Here is a 23,528-nt window from a genome sequence, read left to right as displayed (position 1 = left end):
ATACATTGCTCCACCCTAGTTTTTACTAATGGTTATTCAAATTATCAGCCATATAAAAATAGACAGCGCAAATTAGTACAGTATGGTGGGGAAAGACGGGACACCTTTTAACTCTACTTTCTCGTCCCATTTAGCAATAAACAAAGAACATTCAAGGAATTAAAAAAACATATCCTCCCGACTACCGTTGTTAATTGTTTAAAATACGACCAGGATATATGGATATTATGTGCTAAAGGTGTCCCATCTTACCCCACTACGATTCATAACATTGTGCAGTGCAGTTAATTGCCGGATGTCGTGATATATATAGTAGGATGGCTTAGGACTGGTACCGTAAGCACACGAGCCACACGTTGTCTAATATTTTCAATCTTAAAATAAATTACGATTTTCGGTTAATATCACAAATTAAGTTTTATCAAAGAATATAACTTACGAGTTACCAGGAATTAATGTCACTTTGTGCGTGATTCTCTTTGGGGGATTTGTATGTATGGCTGACAATTTGGACAACTTATTATAGTGACCACTAGGTTGGAGCAATTGCCGCTAAGTGTCTTGTTCAAAGACACATGGCCGACAATGCTGGTAGCAACGACGAACTTTAAATCCATTATCTCTGTGTTAAAGGGGCATACCAACGAAAAATCAAAATTCGTGTATTGATAGATATGCTCAAATGTGATCTAAAGCTACCATCAAAGTTTTAAAATACAAAACAGCTTTTGAAAAAAATGAGTTTGAAAACCGCAAATTCGACCGCTGGAGTAAAAAAAAAAATTGGCCGTTGCGCAATGCATGGGATTTCCCATAAGAAAAAATTTCACTCAACTTTGATCGTTTCTACTTTTTAAAATACTAAAGAAAATTCAAATTTTATTTCTGATTTGGTATAATGGATGCTTCTTCTTCAAAACTATATAAAAAAAAATTGTAAAACATAGACTTTATTATGTTTTAATTTTCGATTGAACATAGCTACATAATTTGCTGACTCGGCACTTTTTTTCTTATTGGTAAATTTTTAGCACTTTTTTTATATTAAAAAGTTCATTATGTCTCACTAGTACCTACTGTATAATTTTTTTTATAAAAAAGTCAGTTTTTCGTGTTTAAAAAGGTTTGAAAATATGCTGAATCAGCATAATCTGGTATGTACCTACGTTCAATCGAAAAATTAAACATAATAAAGTCTATGTTTTACAATTTTTTTATATATTCTTGAAGAAGAAGCATTCATTATACCAAACCAGAAATAAAATTTAAATTTTCTTTAGTATTTTAGAAACTAGAAACGATCAAAGTTGAGTGATTTTTTTTCTTATGGGAAATCCCATGCATTGTCGAAACAGCCGATTTTTTTTTACTCCAGCGGTTTTTTTTCACTCGATTTTTTTAGAAGCCAAATCGTTTTGGCAAACTTTGATGGTACGTTTAGGTTACATTTGAGCATATCTACCCATATACAAATTTTCATTTTTCGTTGGTATGCCCCTTTAATAGCGGGCGCGGGAATTAACGTAAAAAAGACAAAGTACGTTTTAATGTAAGCTTAAAAATCCTATTAGTAAAATATATATGTTTGCAACAAACTGGGTAATACTATAGTACATTGGGGGAAGATAGGACACTTAAGCACATATTGCCAAATATTTCCAAAATCAAAATAGATGACGGTTTTTGGTTAATACCACGAATTAGTACTATCATTCCTTTATTAATTGACACCAATTTAATAAAATATAAAAAAAACACATAAGGAGTTATTTAACTTTCCGCACAACAAGTGAAATTTTACAAATTCGAAAAAAACACAGGATAAGATGGGACAGTTTGAAATCATTGTTAATTTTGATTATTAAGTGTATTTATAAATCGGAATATACGTAAATAACACGAAATAATACTGTACGCTTTAAAAATTAAGTTTGAACATTCTTTTTCTTGCCCTACTGCTATAGTTTTTAACATGTTACCTATATACATTATATTATTGCATAACAATTGGTATTGTTAGAACGACAATGGGTAATGTTCGAACTTTAATGGAAAAATATTGTATCCTACAAATGTATATGAACTTGTATTAATAGAAAATTGACTATAACTATTGATAAAGTTTTTATTTTTGCTACAAATTGGGTATTACTACTCTGTTTTTGGCACAAGCCCCTTCTTATAAATTAACACCAAGTGCAAATTACCAAACTTCGAAAATATATTTTCAAAATATTATCTTTTTAATATATCAGTATCAGTATCTTATAGTTTAAAACCCCCTGAGGTATAAATTACTAAATTAAAAGCAAATCTTTCAAAGTTTGGCAATGAAAACATACAAAACTACAATGTGGGGGAAGATGGGACTCTAAATTGAAATATATTTACATTAGGAGTATTTTACAACTTGTAGTTAACCTACCGAGTGTAACAGGCTGTGCTAGTTTTTTTGCCATGTAAACTTTATATATATACCGTTAAACTGATAATTTGTTGTTGTTTTTATCTTAAATTAAAGTCATATTGACCCCTGCCTGTTTTCTTTATGCTTATATCTCAATGTTTTTTTACAAAACTAAAACTAGTTTTATGAGACAAAATCAAACTGTACGAAATATTCAAGGTTGTTTTATGAAGCTATGAAACTAGTTAAATCGTCCGCAAACTAAAAAAAAATCATTGGCTTTACTATGATTTAGCGAGCATTCAAAAATAGCACCTTACTATTTCGCATTTTTTTACCTGTTGTTTCTATTTTACATATTTTTTTTAATTTTTAAAAACAGTAATCAGCTTTGACGCGCGTTTTATAAAGTCGTGATAATACTGTCAAATAATTCTGTAACCTTATTTTCCTGATTATCATTAAATGGGGGTTCGTAAAAAGAAAATTAAAAAAGAGTCTCGTCTGACAAAGTGTCCCATCTTCCCCCACCCTACTATATTTCGCACAAATATATTATCACAAATTATTTCCAAGTGCCTATATGACTGAATTTCGAATATATATATTTTTCGTAGATTATTGTGGTAATATGTATCAGTATATGGCGTTTGAATTAGGCCTCCACCCTTGAGGTAAAACTTGTTGAATCAGAGTCAAAGCTTTCAAAGTCTGGCAATATAAAACAACAAAACTATAAACAAAAAATTAATGATATTAGTTAGTATTATTCTCCAGCTTAACAGCCTAGCTGTGCCAGTTTCTTTGACGCGTAAACTTTATATATAGTGGGGTGGGGTGAGACGGGACACGGCCAAAGATCTGACTTTGTTAATAAACCTTGTTTTACGGAAACCAATCATTCACTAATGAACAAAAAAGTAAATGTTACTGTCCAACTAAGTGGGCGACAAAGGCAGTTTACCATTGTCAGTTGCTCAGTATTAAAATTCGGCGTTGAACGAATATAACCTTTTTCAATAACTGAAAAAAGGAATATAAATATAAGTTGCTCAATTTGAACGCTCGCTAAATCAAAATCATAAAACCCTCGAAATTTTGTGGTTTGCGAGTTTTAATCATCAATCCAGCATCGTAGTTTTTTAACATAAATGTAAATTTGTTTGCTGGTTATTTTAAATTTTCTCTTATTACAAGTTCATATGCATTTGTAGAATACAATATTTATCAATTAAAGTTCGAACAATACCCATCACCTAAAGTGGTACACGGCCTATCTCTAGTAGGCCGTGAGTGGTATCATTCAAAACCCGCCATATATTTTGATTTTGGAAGTATTGGGCAATAGTGTCCCATCTTCCCCCGCTCCACTATGTATAATTTTAAAACGGTATTTTTTTGCTGATTTCGTATCTGATTTAAGCAATATTGGTCCTAAGCCTGCTTATCTTAGTTTTCCTTACAAAACTAAAACTAAACTGAATAAAATATTTGAGTCTAGACTCTATTTTATTAAACTACGGTATTGGATTATTGATTTAAACCCGCGAACTACCATGTTTTGTTGGTTTTATATAATTCAGCGAGCATGCAAAATGAGAATATTTTATACATATTCTGTTTTCATACATTGAAAAACTGTTGTCTTCATTCTACAACGATTTTTTATGTTTAACAACAGTAACCGTCAACACGCGACTGTGTTTGACCGTGAGAGTACTGTCGTATAAAATTGTAACATTATTTAGGTCTAATAATTTTAAAGTCCCACCTCCTGTCGCCAATTGAAAAAAAATATTCGCCCATTGAAAAAAAAGCAATATGTAGGGAAAGTCGCCACAAGCAGGTACTTTGTCTGTGGCGTTTCTTTATTCGAATAGTTTTTAAGTACATTAGATGCGAGACTTAATAGATAAGGTTAAAGCGACGGTCAGCGTAATAGGAATGAACGATTACTTAAGCGAGAAAATGCAAAGCAAGCACGTTTACTATACCTCTAATAAATAAATACTTCGTATTTGTAAAACTTATACCCACTGTAAACATTTCTTACATTTCATAATTGGCTATATTATATTACATTCCAATTTTGTGCAGAATATTGTTTGCGTCCTCAAACGGCCTTTTTAGAACAATGTTCCTTTTTGTTCAACGATATATTCAAATTACGGGTTAGATCAAAACATTACCAAAATGTTAAAACGTGGCTTGGATCCCAGCTCCTATATTTGTATCAACAAGGCTTTATTAAAGACTTCCGCAAAGGCAGGATATCGGACTGTTGTTGTTTATCACGCGAGTGGAAGTTGCGACAGTATCGTTGTAGGTTATACTTAATTTAAACCTCAGTCAGGAAGATTCAACTTAGCATTAGTTATCTCTATAGTTGTGAGCATATATAGCCTACTCATGTATAAAGTACGCGTTATATGGTATGGGTGATTTTGGAAGTAACAAAGGCCGTTTTTAACTGACTGGATGGCCATTTGAATATAAACATAGTGCTTCATATAGTGTATTTAACCCACCACCGTATTGCGCATGTTGCCTACGTGTTTTCCATCAATAGATATTAGGTTTGTAGCATAGGAATTACGTAGCTATACTCCTACACAGGTTGCTGAGGTGATACGAGAAAAACAACGAGCTATAACAGTGTAGTATTACATGTAACAGACTGCGCATACACTTTGCTTGCTTCTAATTAGAAAATGTGCTACAGGGTTAGGAATAACGTGTGATGATACACGTATAGCGAGTGGTATATGGAACGAGAAAAGAAAGTAAGACGCACGAGATAAATGAATAATAAAAAGAAAGAGGATATTGGTTGTATGTGCAATACTTCCGTATATTGTTCCCTTTCATTATTTTTACGTCATCAACTTCTAAAGTGCGGTGGGTTAACCAACGGTGTCCCATCTTGCCCCACCCTACCATATATTCGTTTACTGTACGACGAAGGCAATAACACGGTTAGGTGACGTAAAGTGATCTCGGTTACGTGGTTACTATCAGTTACGTACCTGCGTTGAAACAACACTGCACCATATACGAAACCGCAAAAAATGATTCAACCAACCAGTCTCGTGTCTCCACGCGGAAACAATTACGTAATTATGACGTAACAATTGAAAAACCATCCAGAGTTCATTTGTTTTAAATATATACCTATAATTTCAGGAATAAGGTTTAACAAATGCAGTGAATTATTTTTTAAAGAATATCAGTTTATTAACAGAACATGAGGGAATTATTAAAGTTCATATTGATTTGTGCCGTTTTGTTTTGGCAAAGTGAAGCATATTTTCTTGAAGTGCGAGAAAATGCGACGAACGCTATTAATTTTATTATTAATTTGAACGCTATTAATTTTAACAATACGGTGGGTTAACCAACGGTGTCCCATCTTGCCCCACCCTACCATATATTCGTTTACTGTACGACGAAGGCAATAACACGGTTAGGTGACGTATAGTGATCTCGGTTACGTAGTTACTATCAGTTACGTACCTGCGTTGAAACAACACTGCACCATATACGAAACCGCGAAAAATGATTCAACCAACCAGTCTCGTGTCTCCACGCGGAAACAATTACGTAATTATGACGTAACAATAGAAAAACCATCGAGAGTTCATTTGTTTTAAATATATACCCATAATTTCAGGAATAAGGTTTGACAAATGCAGTGAATTATTTTTTAAAGAATATCAGTTTATTAACAGAACATGAGGGAATTATTAAAGTTCATATTGATTTGTGCCGTTTTGTTTTGGCAAAGTGAAGCATATTTTCTTGAAGTGCGAGAAAATGCGACGAACGCTATTAATTTTAACAATACGATTGACGTTAAAACGACCAACGGAGCGTTACCTGGATACGCTTTGATTGCATCAATGGAACAAAACGTTATCAGGTATAATTAAATTTAATCGCCATTTAAAAAAAAATAAGGCGCAAAAAAGTTGTACAGACAAAATACAACCAAATAATGTTTGTAGTTTGTTAGCGGGTGCGCCAAAGTTCAGCGGGTTGTATAATGTTGGATCCACTGGTGATGGGGCCGTCATTAAATGTTCAGCTAACGTCCAACCGTTCTCTTCAGCGACCAAAGCAGGTACCTTCTTGAATTTGTGAATTTTGAAGCAATATGTGCTAAAGGGTCCTGTCTTACCTTACTACTAAATATTTCACATGTTCTTTTTTACAAATGTTTTTTACGTATTTAACATCGCATACTAAGTAATCTGACACCCAAGAAAGCAACATAAGTTAAAAGTTCGAAGTGTAGACAATCTTGTGTCCGTCTATAACCAGCAAACGTCATCACCTTTGAGTAATGTGGAAGTCCGAACTTATATCATAACATTAACTGTATTTGTAAAAGGAAACACGAAATGGATGACCGATCATGGCTGCTCTGTTGTATTGAATACCAACGCAGTCCCGACCGGCGATAATCAAAACAAATCTGCAGACGCCATTGGAATGACTATGATACCGTTAGGGGGAAATAAAACAGCCGTGAGTATCCAGTGTAAATACTTATAGCGGAAATGTAATTATGCTTTGTTCATATAGCGTTTTAACAAAGTGTTGAACGTTTTGTTCTTAAATACTGTCACCAGGTTGTAAAAATTGATTTCATACTTCTTTTTATCCTAAATGAATATAGGTCGGATAGGATGAAACTTCCCATTTGGTATTAAACGAAGAATATTTAGAATTATATAACTGTAGCCACGCAGCAGAAAATAATCACGAACACAGCAGTTACGATGCGTGGTAACCTATAAGGAAACACGTTAAAACGACAGTCGGTATAACACAGGTGATTTGTTTCATACACCTTGTGCAAGTTTACAAGTTTTCACTTTTATAACTTATCGTGTAGACAATCCATTAGTGACCACCAGGTTGATGGTTAGAGCCATACATATACGCCAACAACGTGGGCAGCGAGTAATAAGGTATATTAATATTCATGTAACATCATGACGAATTTTATGTGACGTCACAGGTTTGTTCGCCCGGAAGAAGGAAGATATGTGGACGTAGTTTGAGGTTATCCCCGGGTGCATGTTACACAGGAACGCTTGGAGCTGCTATGACTATGAAAACGGGGTGGGGAGAGATACGTAAGTAATTCTACTGATTTTAGTCCCATAATATAGCGGGATGGAGAAAGATGGGACACCTTCAGCACATAATGTCCAAATGCCCTGATCGGGTTTTAACCATTAACCACGGTCTATGGGAGTCTTGCAGATACATTAACGTTATTGTTTAAATGTTCTTTGTTTCCTACCAAATGTGAATAAACAAAATGAAAGGTGTCCCATCTTCCTCACCCTACCATATGACAAAGTTTCTGTACTAATTGAATTGCGATTCCAAAATATAATATATGGGCTGTTTAAAGACTTTTTTACTTTTGCGTAGAAGTATATATTCGATTATCGAATAATATGTGCGACTAAACGAAAGTAGCCTACCTGAAATGTAAATTAACGCCTAAAACATCTCTTTTTCAGCATGTTTTAAGAACTACCTTGACCTTGTCTATGTAGTGGACAGTTCAAATTCCATATCAGATGCAAATTTTACCATCATGAAACAGATTATTGTCAATGCTTCAGAAGCTTTTAAAGCAAGCATTGGTGATACTACACAAGTCGCTGTATTGCAATACGGGAACTTAGATTCGGCGTGGTAAGTAGGCTATACTTGTTTACCTATTCTATATTGATTGAACACGTTATTGAACACGTTAGTGTTCATATAGATCCTTTTTCGTCGAACGGTTGTTCTTAGCTTTTTGAACACGTTAGTGGTCATATAGATCCTTTTTCGTCGAACAGTTGTTGAACACGTTAGTGGTCATATAGATCCTTTTTCGTCGAACAGTTGTTCTTGGCTTTGTTGTTGTTGTTGTTGCTGATAGGGTGATTATTTTCCGCACTTATCCTAATTCTTAATTCTAGCATTTTTTCTTTAATCTCTTGATTGAAATCAAATCGTAATATATATTTATAATTTTTAGACTGAATTTTCAGATTTAAAACCGCACGATGAGCGATTAATTAACGATTACTTTCCTCATGCACTTTACATAGCGGAAACACTGTCTGGCAGTTTGGCGGGAAACGACGGCAAGCGTGTTGTATCTACACAACGATTCACGACTGAATCAAACTATTAGCATTTAAGTGGGGACGCATTAAATGCACTACTCTTATACCGTATTATCATTAATCGTAATTGAAACATTATTTTTAATTCAACATCATATGATTAATATTAACTTCTAACATTACCTGATTACTGCGTGATTACGGTTTGTCAAAATTCATGAAAACGTTTTTAAGCGACGACAACGTTAACTAGTGTAAGTTTACAATAAACACATGGTACAGGAGTTGTACAAAGCGTATTTACACATATTCTTTACCAATCACTCAATCCTCATACGTCATAAGTTTCATTAGTTATAATACATGTATAAATACATTCTGCCTACTGCTCCACAGTCACCAATGGCGACTAGAACCCGTTTTGTTGGTTACTTCAGATTTGTTTTTGATCGAGCCCAGTCGACCGTTGTAGTAAAAGGATTAACTAATATAGCAGGGTGGGGGTAGATGGGACACCTTTTCATTTTGTTTTCTCTTTTCATTTGGTAGTAAACAAAGAACATTTAATGAATTATAAAACCGTATCTTCACGACTTCCACAGACCGTTGTTAATTATTTAAAACACGATCAGGCTATTTGGATAATATGTGTTAAAGGTGTCCCATCTTCCCCGGCTCTACTATCTTATGCTAATTAGTTTAAAACGTGTTCATTCATTAGATCTGTGATCTCTTGTTTTTGTAAGTACAGAACAGGACACATGTAAAATTTATATTTATGCTCCTTCACAATAGTGTTAAATCCAATTTGTGAGGTAAAACATTTCACACGACTCTCACACCCCGGCCCGCATGATAAGTAACAATCCCAAAAAGGTTTGTCCGGTGCCGTGGCATAGTGGTTAGCGCGCCTGCTTGTAAGCCAGAGGTAATGGGTTTAAGGCTTGACGCTGCTACCATTGTTGGCGTATGTGTCCTTGGGCAAGACATTTACTTTCAAGATTCAATTCAAGAAAATTACCCACAAAGTAACATAACTGGGTCAGCTGGCAGGAAGGGTATGAACACATTCAGAGGTAAATACACAAACCGCAAACTGTATTCGACGTATTCGTAAGGTACTCATCACAACAGCCTTCGTATTTCATTGCTATAATGCAGTTAACCCAACAGCACGATTAGTCTAATACTAAGAAAAAAGGACAGGTGGCACCAAGGCCACATCAGGCAAAAAGTGCTTAGAGCACGTGATCAGTCTGCAGCTGGCAGATGCTATAAACAGTTTACAACAACAAGTTTAAATCTTTTATCACCAGGTTTGATCACACGGATTCAAAATATTACAAATCACCAACAAAACTCGGAGATTGCAATGACATCGATTGTTTTAACCGAGCCATAAAAGCTAACATGATACATCTAAAAGCAGCAAACACTTTTACAAGCTACGCAATAAAAAGGGCAGTAGAGGTAATTGTTCATTTATTTTTCCGCAAAAGAACCTATATAAAAATTAAGTACATCTATAGGTCAATCAAAAGTCCTAGGGGTTTCCATTTGATTATACTCCGTATACTCAATTGAAAAAATCAAACAAATTAAAATAATAGTGCACGAAATAGGACATCCGTGTTATAATTTCTGTAGTTGCCAACCTTGTGAAGATAAACAAGTTACATAACTAAAATATCAAATAATCACCCATGCTTATTATTAATAAATTTGTATCAACCATACAGTTTGACTTTGCACAATCAAAAAACAAAGATAAAGCAAAAAAGATTTTAGTTCTTATAACCGATGGTAAAGCAAACTTTCAATCCCAGTTAATTAAGAGGTAAACATTACTTAATATCTAAAAATAGTCTTTATGATATTCCTAGCACCTTAAAATACATTATTGTCATGTAATTGACATGATTGCGTTTAACTTGCGTAGTAACTATACAATGCCTGCTTTATATTCAGTACACTGGGCTCTAAGCTTATTGTTGCTATGCTGATATGTGTGTTGACATTCACTCATGTTAAATATATTTATGCGTTTGTACATCTGATCTGTGTCACTGTAAAGTGCATGCTTAATATAGTTATTTTGTCATCCAACAGTTATGAATTAACACAATCGCACAATATCACGGTTTACGCCATCGGTGTTGCTTTAAAATCTGATGCAGAGCTTCGTATAAGTGCAAATGGTGGTGTAAGTAAAGAACGAGTATTGGATGCTACTAACTACAGTGAACTATCAAAAGCTCTACGAAATTTAACAGAAACAATTGCTCAGTCAAGTGGAGAAGGTTTGGCCATTGTAATGAATGTTAAAAAATGAAAATGTAGCTGTTGGACGCAATAGTTTATTAGTGGTTAGACCCCTGCGCCCTGCCCCACAATGGTAGCAGCAAACAGCCTTGAAGCCATTACCTGTAGATTAGAGGCAGGCACACAAACCACTTTTCTACAGAGATAAACGCTCGACAACATTTAAATAAATAATTGTCATTCCTAGGCTGTACGCTGCTACCATCACTGAGGATGGGGATGAATAATCGCCATTCCTAATTTTATAACCAATGTTTGTTTTCTATATAGGTCAAGCCACTGGTGGTATTACTCTGGAAAATGCAGTGCTTGGAGTTTCTGCTAACTATAATCCAAAGGTAACTTCAATATATATGTCTAGTGGTTGGTGTATTAGAGCACTTCAACATTATTTGACATGGTGGCATAGTGGTTAGCGCCACACATGATAAAAATTCCAAAAACCACCTACTAAGTTGCATATGTGGTAACTCATGGACAGGCATGAGGTGTGTGAATCAGAACACCTGTGTTATACCACCAGTTGTTGCCCGCAGCAACTGTTTAAATAAGGTTAGTTTAAAAAATTGATTTTGTTTATTTTTTACCATATGGTTTATCTTTATAGGGAGGAAAATTATTTTTCAGTGGTGTTGGGTCTTACGATGGTTCAGGTGCAATAATAAAATATGATTCAATAAGCAGCACCAAAGGTGATGTTACCAGTCATAAACAAGTCCCAGGACTCTTTCCAAAGTTTCCAAAAGATTCTTATTTAGGTTTGTAGTGTTTATAGTTCACCTAATCTTATGAAGTGTGATAAGATTTTTAATAAATCTATGATGGCAGGCTATTCCATTGCTTCTGGCTACTTTGAAGGAAATGGCACACTGTATGTAGCAACTGGAGCACCAAGACATGCACTACTAGGACTGGTATGCACCTTTGTTACTTTATGCCAACAGATTGTTTAGCTTAGCCTATTTATCTCTATGGCACAGTGGTTACTTTGATCGCATCTAAACAAGAGATTAAATTGGTTAAAGGCTAGATACTGCTACCATGTAGGCTTTGTGCTAAATAGCCATTGCTTCAACCCAGTAGTTTCTTATTGCTTGTCAAAATTGTATTTATATAAAAGAAACAACACGAAAGCAATCACCCCAATCACCAACAAAGTTATTTATTTATTAACTTTGAATTAACCAGAAGAAGTATGAAAAAAAAAATACCGCAGTAATAACATCTCACATTTCCTCGTCATGTAAAGACAAATAAATAACATTTACCCGTTTATGTAATTTTCTTTCTGAACATAGGTTCTTGTGTATGAGCCTCAAACTGACAACAGCGTCAGTAACCCCAGAATCATCAAACCGAATAATTGTTCTTCCTGCTCAACTAACTACAAACAACTTGGAAGTTATTTTGGCGCAACGTTGCTCTCTGCTGACATCAATGGTGATGGAAAAGACGATTTACTTGTTGGGGCTCCTCTATATATCGGTGATAATTATGATGAAGGAAGAGTCTTTGTTTATCTCTCTCAAGCTTCAAACTCCATACAAGCTTGGGTAAACAGAATTAGTCATAAAGTAGAGTGGGAGAAGATGAGACACCTTTTTATTCTATTTTCTCGTCCTATTTGGTGGTAAACAAAAAACATTCAAAGAAATATTAAACAGTATTCTCACGACTTCTATGGACTTTTTTAAATATTTAAAATAAGATCGGGATATTTTGATATTAAATGCTAAAAGTGTCCCGTCTTCCACCACCCTACTACACATTGTGTTTAACTATTTTCTTACTTTGTAAACTCTGCGAAGGCCAACTGTTTTAAGTTGATTGTGCTCATAGGATGCCAAAATAGACTAACCGTGATTTTTAAACCTAAACACTAAGACACATGGATGTTAAATATTACAAGTGAACCATTTACATCTCTGTATACTAATACGTTAAACTGCTACTGCTGGTGAATGTGCATGTGTCGCTCGAAAATGGACAAAAATTTAAAATGAGTTTTTATGCAAAGGCGAGTTCAGGGTTCGTACCAAAAGTATTTTCCGGAATGAAAGATGTGGGTGGTCGATTCGGTTCAGCAATTTCATCGGCAGGAGATCTTAACGATGATGGTTTTAATGATGTCATAATTGGTGCACCGCTGGCGGACAATGGGGCAGGAGTTGTGTATGTTTACCACGGCTCAAACAATTTGAACACTGTTTATAGCCAGGTTTGTACTTTAGTTTTTTAAAAACGTTTTCTTTAAAACTTTGCAGTACTCTATATATGGATAGTCATATTAACTTGGGGTCTACCTTTTATTAAAACGTGGTATTTAGGCCATATCACCTGTTGGTACCTGTATGTTTCATGTAATACCTGTTACCATGTGTACTCAACAAACACATAAGGTTTCTTCTCCTATTCCAAGTTTATTTATACTGTGATGTGATTGATGTAATGCACTTGTTTCTAAATTCTATATAAGTGTGCACTCGAAACTGTTTACTGTAAACTTTGGTGGAATTCCTTTTTGGGGCTTTTGTTTTTCCATCATGTTCTAATCTTTGGATCAATCTTCTTTAAGGCCGACTCCCCCCATTGTACGGGTTGTGTCCTTATCGCACACTTTTCTTTCAATTAATATGTTTAATTAAATGTTATTTATTTAATTTTGAAATTGTATCGTCTGTAGGGTGTAACGGTCACGCCTTTTATCCAAAACATTATTTCTTTCTTTTTTATCAACAAGCGTGTTTTAACAACTGTTGTTTTACCGTTACTACTACCCGTCTTTTCGCTTTTTATCAACTCTCTTGTTCTTTGTTATCGTGACCGAAGAGACGAAATAAATTTCACTCATTCATTCATTCAAGTTATGTATTTAAGATTTTAATAGTTTTACATTTAGAGAATCCAATCTTCATCATTGCAATTTCCACATCTTTCAAACTTTGGATTGTCAACCTCATCTGGTGCAGATCTTGATGGAAATAAATATCCAGATGTAGTGGTGGGTGCACCAAATAGCAATTTAGCTATTATATTCAGGTTTGTTTTAAAATCACATTTTTTTACAATATACTCTGGCTATGGTGGTTAAAATACCCCGAATCATGTAATTTGATCTTAGTATAATATTGTTAAAGTTTATAAATGTACATTATAAATTAACCAGAATAAATAAATTATTAAGTACTATAGCTTATTATTGTTACATAATTTTTTTTCGATTAGACAAAAAAAAAACACTTGTATATTTCAATACAAGACTATATATCGTCAAGGTAAAACCAATATTTTTGAGATTGCTCAAACATTGCCAAAATTTGTCCAACAGCATGCAAAATTATATAATAGGCACTTTTCAAAAAATGTGACATAAGCTACTTTGGTTTTACCTCGACAATACATTTGATTTAAATTTTTAAATGTTTCTGTGTTTTCATTTTAACATTACAATAGATCTCGCCCTGTTGCTCGATTCTCAGCTCAAATAACTTTGACTCCACCAAGAAGAGATATATTTGAATGTTTACAATTGCCAAGTAGAAAATGTTTTAATGTTACTTCATGTTTAACAGTTTATGGAAAATCAGTTGAAGATTTTCTTGGTAAGTCATTTGGAACATCAAATTTATATATATATATAAATATATATATAATAAATATATATATATATATATCATTTGGAATATCAGATTTTTACACACATGTATATATAACCTGTACGCAATGGTGTGATAACATATCATGCTCGCCTTGAACTGGAGCGTTGTTATTGTAAGTGTGTGTTCTTAAGGTAATTGCTACAATCCTTTAACCCAGTGGTATTGGATTCAAGGCTATTCGCTGGGTGTATGTATCCTTGGGCAAGATACTTAACGGCAATTGCTCCGACCCAGTGGTCACAAATGGGTTGTCTAATTTATCAACCATACATAAAAAATGATGAAATACCAAAAACGTAATTACTCACAAAGTAACAAACTTGGTAACTCGTAAGCTGACACAAGGTGTATGAAACATAAAACCAGTTTTTAATGACCGTCATTTTTCGGGCACGAGAGGATATAGCAAGTTATATTTATTCATTCATCTTTATAATGGTGTAATGCCTTAGATATTTTGAATATTTTAAATTATGCCGATTAGGTATAGTAAAAATGGAAAATATGTTTATATGGTAAAACCTGTACCTGTATACATTTTTAAATATATAAGTACCACACATGCTTACTTACAGATTAGCAAAGATTTATTAAATTAATGACGTACTAATGTGGTTGCCCTCGTAATACTAGTCACCTATTCTATTACATTGTGCCAATAAAATAAAATTCATCTCCCAATTAATTTTATGGACTTAATACCTTGCAGGTTGGCAATCATTGACCAAACGCCATACTAGTTACCTATTTCAATATATTGCCCCAATATGTATAAAAATAAATTCTCTATCACAGATGTTAACGTTATGATCTTGCTTGATAAATCCAAGAAACGTTTAAATCTTGGTGGTTTTAATAATGCAACAAAAGAAGTTAAATTGTCACGAAATGTCACGAGTTGTTGGTCATATGATGTTTATGTAACAGTAAGTTATTTCACATTTTTATTTTTGGTATAATGAATCCTTCATCCTTGTGAATGTATAAAAAATTATAAAGTTTTTATTACCTGTTTGAGGTGTTTGGTCCGGGACGTTGCCTTAACGGCCAATCGCGGGGCCTGCCTGTCGTATAGTCTGCTCTAAACTAAAACAACTATATAAAATGGTATATCGTTTTAATAAAAGCAAATATAAAAACAGACGTTCTAAAATATAAAAGTGGTGATGACCGATAAACAAGGTAGCGTACACAGGGACAATGTAACTACTCAAAACAACCGTATTTTGTAAAACGACTCAAATGATATTTTTATTTATTTATTTTTTTTTATTCTTTATGGGTGAGGTCCTTGTCAAGGACCTGGGATTTAGGCCAGATTTGGCCCATTACCCCAACACCCGGAAAAGCCCATTTAAGTCTTTTTTGCGTGCGGTGCCGCGACACCGCATCGCAGTCAGACGCGTATTGTTGGCACCATTTTTTTATCCTCGTGTGCTTACGAGTTACCATGCTTTTCAACTTTGTGTATGATTTTATTTGATATGGCTTACAATTTAGACAACCCATTAGTGACCGCTGGGTTGGAGCAATGTCCGTTAAGTGTCTTGCCCAAGGACACATACGCCGATCAGTGGTAGTACCGCTGCCGAGCACCGAACCGGGGACACTTTGGTTTCGATGCAAGCGCCTAAACCACTGGGCCACGGCGCCGGTCACTCAAATGATACTTGCAATCTCTAATACAATTACACAACCGTTCAACAACACGACACAACGAGAACTAACCCAACAAGCGAATAGAAACGAGAAATAGAAAATACGCAAATTACTTCAATCAGCCCAACGGCACAGAAAACGCCGAGACATAAACGTGTGAATAATCACAGAAACCAAACGTGACAACAGTGTACAAAAGTGAAACAGTGATAAGGAAAACCAATAAAAATAGACAATGAAACCGACAAATTAAACATCGCACACAACAAAGACTGAAATAATGCAAACATAAAAGCACACACAACATAAAAGTAAATAAGCGTATGTGGGCTCAAAGCCCTCATACCCACAACGTAACAGTACGGATCAAGTCTGGCGCTGTAGCAAAGTGGATAGCACGCTTGCCTGTAACCCAGATGTTCAAGGCTCATCGCTGCTACCATTGCGGGCCAATGTGTATTTCAGCAAGACACTTTACGGCAATCACTACAACTTAGTGGTCACTAATGGGTTGTTCAAATTATCAGCCATACATAAAAAAATAACCCACAAAGTAACATACGCAAGGATAAAGTAAGTTACATTCATTTATTTCGTTTATTCATTTAGTCAAAATATAGACTTTATTGTCTTTTATTTTTTTAATGAATCTTAGTTACTTACCAGTTTAGGCCGACTCAGCATTTTTTAAAACTGATTTTTAATAGGAATTGTGAGATATAACAAACTTTTAAAATAAGACATAATAATTTTTTAAAAACTTTTTTAAAGAATTTTAATGGGAACTTTTGAGACATAATAAACTTTTGAATATATGAATGGTGTTAAAAATTAATTAATCTGAAAAAAAGTGCTAGTATGTAGATATCTTTAATCAAAAATGAATACGTAATATAGACTATATTTTATTTTTTATATATTCACAAGGAAGATGCATTCGTTATACATCTAATCAAATTTTTTAATTTGTCTTTAATAGTTTAGAAACTAGAAATGGTCAGATTTGAGTGGCCCTTTTTTTATTTATTGTTTATTCTTTTACTGTTTTTTAGAAAAATATGATAGATTTTGTCAGTCCGTTATCTGCTGAGGTTCAGTATTCCCTTACTTCTACTCACAGCAACACACCTATGTCCTCTATGGTTGATCCGTAAGTCCTTGTATATATCTTCTGTTTAAAAAATTCCATGTACTGTTATACGTTATAGTATTGTGAATTGATTATAAGTGAAAATCAAAAAAAGCAAAATATTAAAACATACATTTTTAAAAAAAGTATAACTAAGTACCTATGATTATAACAAATGATTATGTTTAGAACTAACATGTTATAATTTGTGTGATGTGTAATTCAGGGCTGCAACCAACAAAGTGAGCACAACTGCCAGTTTTAACACTGGATGTACAAGTGATCTATTTTGTTCATATGATTTGATGGTAAATAGCAGCATTACATTACCCAAAACTACAAATCAGGAGTAAGTTGTTATTGCAAATTAAAATTTATTGCTATGATGTAATATCATTTTGTGTGCAAATGTATGAAGTTAATGTATTTTTGAATTCTACATTTTATAGCAACTGTTGTAAGCCCATGTATTACGCAAGAATAAAGAAGTTAAATTATTTATTCATACGAATTAATTAACCCTGCAGTGTTTTTTAAAAAATAAAAATCTCCTGCTTTTTATTAAAAAATAAAATCTCTTTCAAATCAGTTTCAAAAATACCTTGTTACAACTTGAATGAATGTAACTTGTATATCCTTGCGTAGCCGGTCAACAACAGTCATTATAACAGGGTATTCTGTTTCACGCAACTAGTGCCCGCCTAAAAGTTATTACATATGTAACTTTTCTAGGTGATTATTGACTGGAATTTTTTTTATATGTTTGGAAATTTATAAACAACCCACAAAGTTTCACTGGGTTGACGAAATTTCTGGTATTTTGCCCACAGACTAACAAATCCCAGAATGGTAGCAGCGTTGAGCCTTGACCCGTAACCTATGCGCTAAAGGCAGACGCGCTAACCACTTTGTATTTTACCCGCATATTTTGTAAATATTGATATTTTATTAATAGATTAAATAGTAAGCTCGGGAGCGATGTGATCATTATTGATAAGGACACTGCTACAAAGCCAATAATTTTACATGTGACCATTTCTAATGTTGGTGAGAATGCATATGGTGTGAAATTTGATGTAACTTATTCATCTTCACTTATATGGAATGGGGTGAGTACTTCTACAGTCCATTTTAGAGGGATAAAACATAAGATTTAAATCATATCATAACATTATATTATGAGGTAAAGTATTGCCTTTACAAAGTAAACTATTGCTTTAAAACTATGGTAAACTATCGTTTTTTTTAAATATATTTTGTAATATTTTACCTGCATTACAGATAAAAGAAGCAAACATTTTAAACCACAGAAACGCAAGTTGTTTTGATGAAGTGAGTACACAGGATCAAACTCACGGGCAATTGAAAATCAAATCTTTGACTTATAAATATAATGAAGACTTAGGAAGCATCATGCCAGCTGGAGATTCGGTAGGATTTGCGATATTTGTTTTAATGTTTTTATAACTTTGAACAGTGGTTTTTAAATAAAGTGTAGATTCCTTCTTACCTTGAGTTGCTGGGTTTTTTAAATAAGTTTACGATGGTATTTCAAGGTGCCATGCTAACAAGTTAAAAAACGTTTCATGTCGCCTTAAATATAGCTTATGAACTATAGCCACGCAATTCGTAAAATTGTTGCAATTTGACAAAAAAAACAGAAATCAAATAAAAACACCAGTAAATAAAAAGAATAGCATGAAATAAAAACAATCGTAAAAACAAATACTATGACTTGGGTAGAATTTCAACATGTCAAATTTTATTTATACAAGTGGAAGTCCTGCAGCGTGACAGGCCATGGAATTTAAGATTTAAGCATAGGTATAATCTAAACTTGTGGGGAAATAAGTAGTTTATAATTTCTTTGAATTTTTTTTTACTTGAATATAATTCATACTTTTTTTTAATTCCCAAATATTTTGTGCATAATTAAAGTATGTTACATTGTTGGTTTAGTGTTCATTTGAAATCCACCTCCTACCAACCAACCTTAAGACAAGTGGAGTCATACAAAATGTGTATGCCGCACTACATGTATACACAATGTAAGATATATAAATTTATATTTATTTCTATATTTATGTATATTTAGTTTAGGCTGGGTATAAAATCTCAAAAACTCAGTATTACAGAAAATACTTTTTAAGTTCAACAAAACAACTTCAGAAGTAAAACACTGGGTTCCATTTCATATCTTTCATGCCAGCATATGTATTTCACAGTATTATATTTAAACTAAAAGTTTTGACTACTGAGTATTTCCACTGCATTGGAACAATTCCTATTATTTCTACCATCAATGAAAGCAGCATTGAATATTTGTAGATTTGATCTAAAGGTACATACCACTAACAAATACTTTACATCAGGTATGCTCCTAATGGTAATGACAGCAATCCTACAAACAATGTGGCAAACTACACACGCACAATACGTTATGTATCTGATGTATCGGTAACCAGAAGGTAATAAAACTTGTTTGCATGAACTTAAACTCTATGTCTGCAGTAATACCTCAATTAATATTTGCAGTTTTTCACATAAAGATTTTTAATTTATGTTGTGTAACAGTCGATTTCCTATTCTCTATGTGTGAGGTTATTCCCCCTGGCGCACCAGGGTACCTGGGATTTATACCAGAGCGGCCCATTACCCCAACTTCCACTAACATACATAATGCTCTATTTTTTCATTAAACCTACAAGAACATGTTGTATTATTTTCAGAGAGTCTACCCAATTTGTGACTAGAGAATTTACTTTCCCCAAAACAAATGAGACGGTGCATTCTGTTTATGAGATTGGTAGAAATGTCTCTACAATAGCTGTTGCATATGAGGTAAAATGTTTGCCTTTTTAATCATGTTCGTAAATGTCTATCATATGTAAATGCTTGGCCGAAGTAACTTTTTCCAACTTTGTCCAAACTAAAAGTCCCTGTTGCCCGGCTTTGGTAAAGAGCTTTAACATGGGGTTATGTTCAAACAGTAGCACCCCCTGTAGTGTTGGGGTACATAGACAATGTTCTTAATCCCAAATCTCCTTGCGTGCTTTGCCATAGGATCTCAAACATATAAAGTAGAATAAAATAAAGGGAATTTATTTAATGCATGTGTCGCTGTTTTGGTCAAAACGATAACTAAGCAAAGCTACCATTTATAAAAACTTAACAGGTCACTACAATAATATTTTACTATTCAGTGCATAAACAATGCCAAACTTCATTTTTCAAATTATTTTAATTTGTATTCTCAGATATCTAGTGAAGGTTATTCTGTTGTCCCATCGTCAAGTTTATTCCTTCGTTACCCAACTAACATATCAGAACATAATCTTCTCTATTTATACAAAGTTAGCTGCATTGGATCTCAGGTTACAAATATATTTCTTCTATATTTAAAACCTAGCTATCAATTAAAAATAGTAGTAAATAAAATGATATCCCAATAAAGAAAAAACTGGGTTATATCTAACTTGAATTTCTTAATTTATAAACTAATGTAATTATTTTTTTTATGAAATAATGTAAATAATTTTTTTTTAATACTAATGTCCGTGGTTATAACAAGGATGTTCTATTTCATACACCTCATGCCTACTTGAGCCTAAATTATTTTATTTATATAATGTCAAATTCATGTTAAACAGCAGCATTGAACCTCAAACTAGGTAACTTTGGTTTCATGGCAAGGGTTGTAACCACTGCAGACGTTTAATTAAGCTCAAATTTTCTCACACAATTAATATTTTATTCGTGTTTGACTAAATAGCAATTATTTATTGCAGGGGCCGGTAATGTGCAACTGTAGCACACAAAATGTTAACAGATATCATTTATCTACCTCACCCAATACCACAGACAAATCTGGTCCCAGTATCCTGTTGTTGCCTAACCCTACACAACTTCCACTGTCTTTATATGTAAGTGATGGACACTTTATATAAACGAGTAACATTATAATATTGTCATGACTGTTGGCTTAAGTGCTTGCATGTAAGTTAGGTGCCTGCATCGTGATCAAGGGATACCAGTTCAATGCTTGATACCGATACACGTATGTGAACTTAGCCAAGATGACCATTGCTTCAACTCTGTGATTATAATTGGTTTTACAATTGTCAGTAATACAAAACAATGTAGAAATACTAAAAAAATCACCCACAAAGTTACATTTGTGCTAACCTGAATATAAGATGTGTGTAATAGAACATTTGTGTTATACTGAGCGACCATGCCGTTTTTTGCCAGGATAAAAATGTTACATTCATGATTAATTTATTAAATATTTTCAGAACTGTTCCAGCAGCATAGTTGATCCACCAGCATACTGTGAAGAGCTGCACTGTTCAGTAAATAATCTTGTTCAAGGATCTAAAGTTAACTTTGTAGCAAGTTTTAGATTTTGGTCGCATTCTGTTAAACTCGTTGTAAGTATAAGCTGTTTGCATGCATAGTTTGAGAAATTTGTCAAGTCTTTTAAGTAATAAGTACATAGAAAAACTACATTTAGTGAACTCAATAAGGTACTACTACTATTGTGTCTCCAGTAAGCTTGAACTAAATAGGTATCATTCCTGTTATGAAAAACTTGAGTCTAGTTACTAATTCTTGTGTTATACAACTCAATATGACATAATTTTTGTTGTATTGGGGGTATAATTTTTTTTGTTGTATTTAATTTAATCTTTGCTAATGTGTATTCGAAGAAATAAATCACAACATATGCCTATTTTTACTTTACAAACAAATTTATTACTTTTAGGATTATCCCACTGTTACTTTTGTTACTGGATTTTCTTACACAACAAATCAGTCGAAGTTGGTTATCAATAAGAATGGATCAATGATCACAGAATATTCTGCTGAGGTAACTATTTGTTTTTTTAGGTAGGCTTATGCTGTTTTCTATGTTTCATGGATCAGTTTTAATTCAGTTGTGTTTTGCAAAAAAAGGCATCTCAGTGACTTTACAAAACAAATGTTAATGGCTCTTTTGTCTAAAATTTTTTTTATTTAATTTTATCAGCAAATAAATAGTTATTTTGTACATTAGACAGAAGTTGCTGTGAAGAAGTACGTTCCACCTGTTGTAATAGAGCAACTAAACCTTTTGTTGATCGTTATTATATCTGCTGCAGTTACTTTGCTTCTTGTTATTGCGGGTCTTGGAGCATTGTACAAGGTAATATGGCAACATCACTTATATTTTGTGAAGTATTTGAAGCCACACAACATTCATAATGTGTATTAGGTTTTTTAAACAATATTTATCCATTAGATATCCAAAAAACAAAAGCGATTAAGTCAGTGGCGTTTAAAGACTTTTCATACTTGGTATTCTGATGTCAGCATTTCAAGAGTTTATCATATACTCAACAATTTAATATTCTAACATATAGGTGCATACAAATGCCAACACCTGTTTTATATTGGATATTATAGTGGCCTCATAATTGGTCTGGACTTACATGGCTACGGGGTTCACGGGGTCTATAATACGCCCCTAGATTAAGTTAATACACCAATGAGTACTCTTTAAGATTAAAGCTTTGTGAAGTTTAGTTTTGTGCGGATACCAAAGAAATAGGATTATTTCCAATCTCAGTTTAATATGTCTCCCACTTACTGTAAGGCTGTTCTGATAAACTAAAAACATTTTTTAGGCTTCGATTCTGGTTACCAAATAACATGAAACTGCTAAATTTACCACAACGTAAGCAAACACATCTTTATCAAAACATAATTTGCATTCCAGAAAGGATTTTTCGAAAGTGAATACAACAAATTAATGAAAGAAGAAAAACATTGGCAGGAAGGTAATGCTACACAAGAAAGAACTGATGAGGTGTATGATGAAGATTTAAAACAATAGATTGTAAAGTTATTATTTGTGAAATTTCTAAACTATATTTTTTGTTATATATATATATCTGTATTTTAAACTTTTTTTATTTTAGTGTGATTTTCTTATTTTCTTTTGCATTTATATCAAAACGGTTTTATTTTATAACGCGATGCCCATCAAAGAAATGTTGGCATTAAACACACATGTTTAATAATTAACTATTGAAACTCAAGTGTCTGAGTAAATAGAACTTTCGAAAGTTTATGCCTCGCTATTATGGCTTGACTTAATCGTTATTGTATGTCAGTATTTAGTCGCGTAAAGTATTGCGTTTGAATGGGAATTTAAGTCAGTGTCTTTAATGCTG

At 33.4% G+C, this 23,528-nt stretch overlaps 2 protein-coding genes across 3 annotated transcripts in view; one reads left to right on the top strand and one right to left on the bottom strand.

Annotated features, from left to right (window-relative positions):
• Positions 1-13,694, bottom strand: part of LOC149730929 (uncharacterized) — a 38,852-nt gene extending 25,158 nt beyond the window's left edge. The window contains exon 1 of the mRNA XM_089885061.1: positions 13,644-13,694. The gene's annotated coding sequence lies outside the window, so the exon portion shown is untranslated. The remainder of the gene's footprint in view (positions 1-13,643) is intronic.
• Positions 5,626-23,523, top strand: LOC149730928 (integrin alpha-8-like). Of its 2 annotated transcripts, XM_089885057.1 has the most exons (29): positions 5,626-6,326; positions 6,412-6,527; positions 6,798-6,934; positions 7,431-7,548; positions 7,945-8,122; positions 9,861-10,014; positions 10,284-10,381; positions 10,654-10,844; positions 11,137-11,204; positions 11,474-11,624; positions 11,695-11,780; positions 12,165-12,419; positions 12,884-13,084; positions 13,766-13,905; positions 14,320-14,468; positions 15,321-15,451; positions 17,237-17,334; positions 17,540-17,662; positions 18,269-18,422; positions 18,595-18,744; positions 19,273-19,361; positions 19,686-19,781; positions 20,043-20,154; positions 20,571-20,687; positions 21,102-21,236; positions 21,609-21,743; positions 22,079-22,183; positions 22,370-22,498; positions 23,072-23,388. In XM_089885057.1, the coding sequence occupies exons 1-29, from the start codon at positions 6,139-6,141 to the stop codon at positions 23,186-23,188; spliced, it is 3,921 nt and encodes a 1,306-aa protein (XP_089741183.1). In that variant the 5' UTR covers positions 5,626-6,138; the 3' UTR covers positions 23,189-23,388. The 2 variants fall into 2 exon arrangements, with proteins under 2 accessions (XP_089741183.1, XP_089741184.1); XM_089885058.1 differs by lacking the exons at positions 5,626-6,326; positions 6,412-6,527; positions 6,798-6,934; positions 7,431-7,548; positions 7,945-8,122 and adding an exon at positions 8,207-9,620 and having other exon boundaries at positions 23,072-23,523.
• The last annotated feature ends 5 nt before the right edge of the window (positions 23,524-23,528 follow it).

Source organism: Ciona robusta, chromosome 9 (assembly GCF_009617815.1).
Source record: "Ciona robusta chromosome 9, ASM961781v2".
Classification (NCBI taxonomy): Eukaryota; Metazoa; Chordata; class Ascidiacea; order Phlebobranchia; family Cionidae; genus Ciona; species Ciona robusta.
Note: the sequence above shows the minus strand (reverse complement) of the source record. Positions and strands in the feature narration are given on the sequence as shown.

Coding starts and splice junctions, on each gene's coding strand:
- LOC149730928 (XM_089885057.1), top strand. CDS start 6,139: ATGAGGGAATTATTAAAGTTCATATTGATTTGTGCCGTTTTGTTTTGG. Junction 13,085..13,765: donor TGAACACTGTTTATAGCCAG/GTTTGTACTTTA, acceptor TTTTACATTTAG/AGAATCCAATCTTCATCATT. Junction 20,155..20,570: donor CAATAGCTGTTGCATATGAG/GTAAAATGTTTG, acceptor TTGTATTCTCAG/ATATCTAGTGAAGGTTATTC.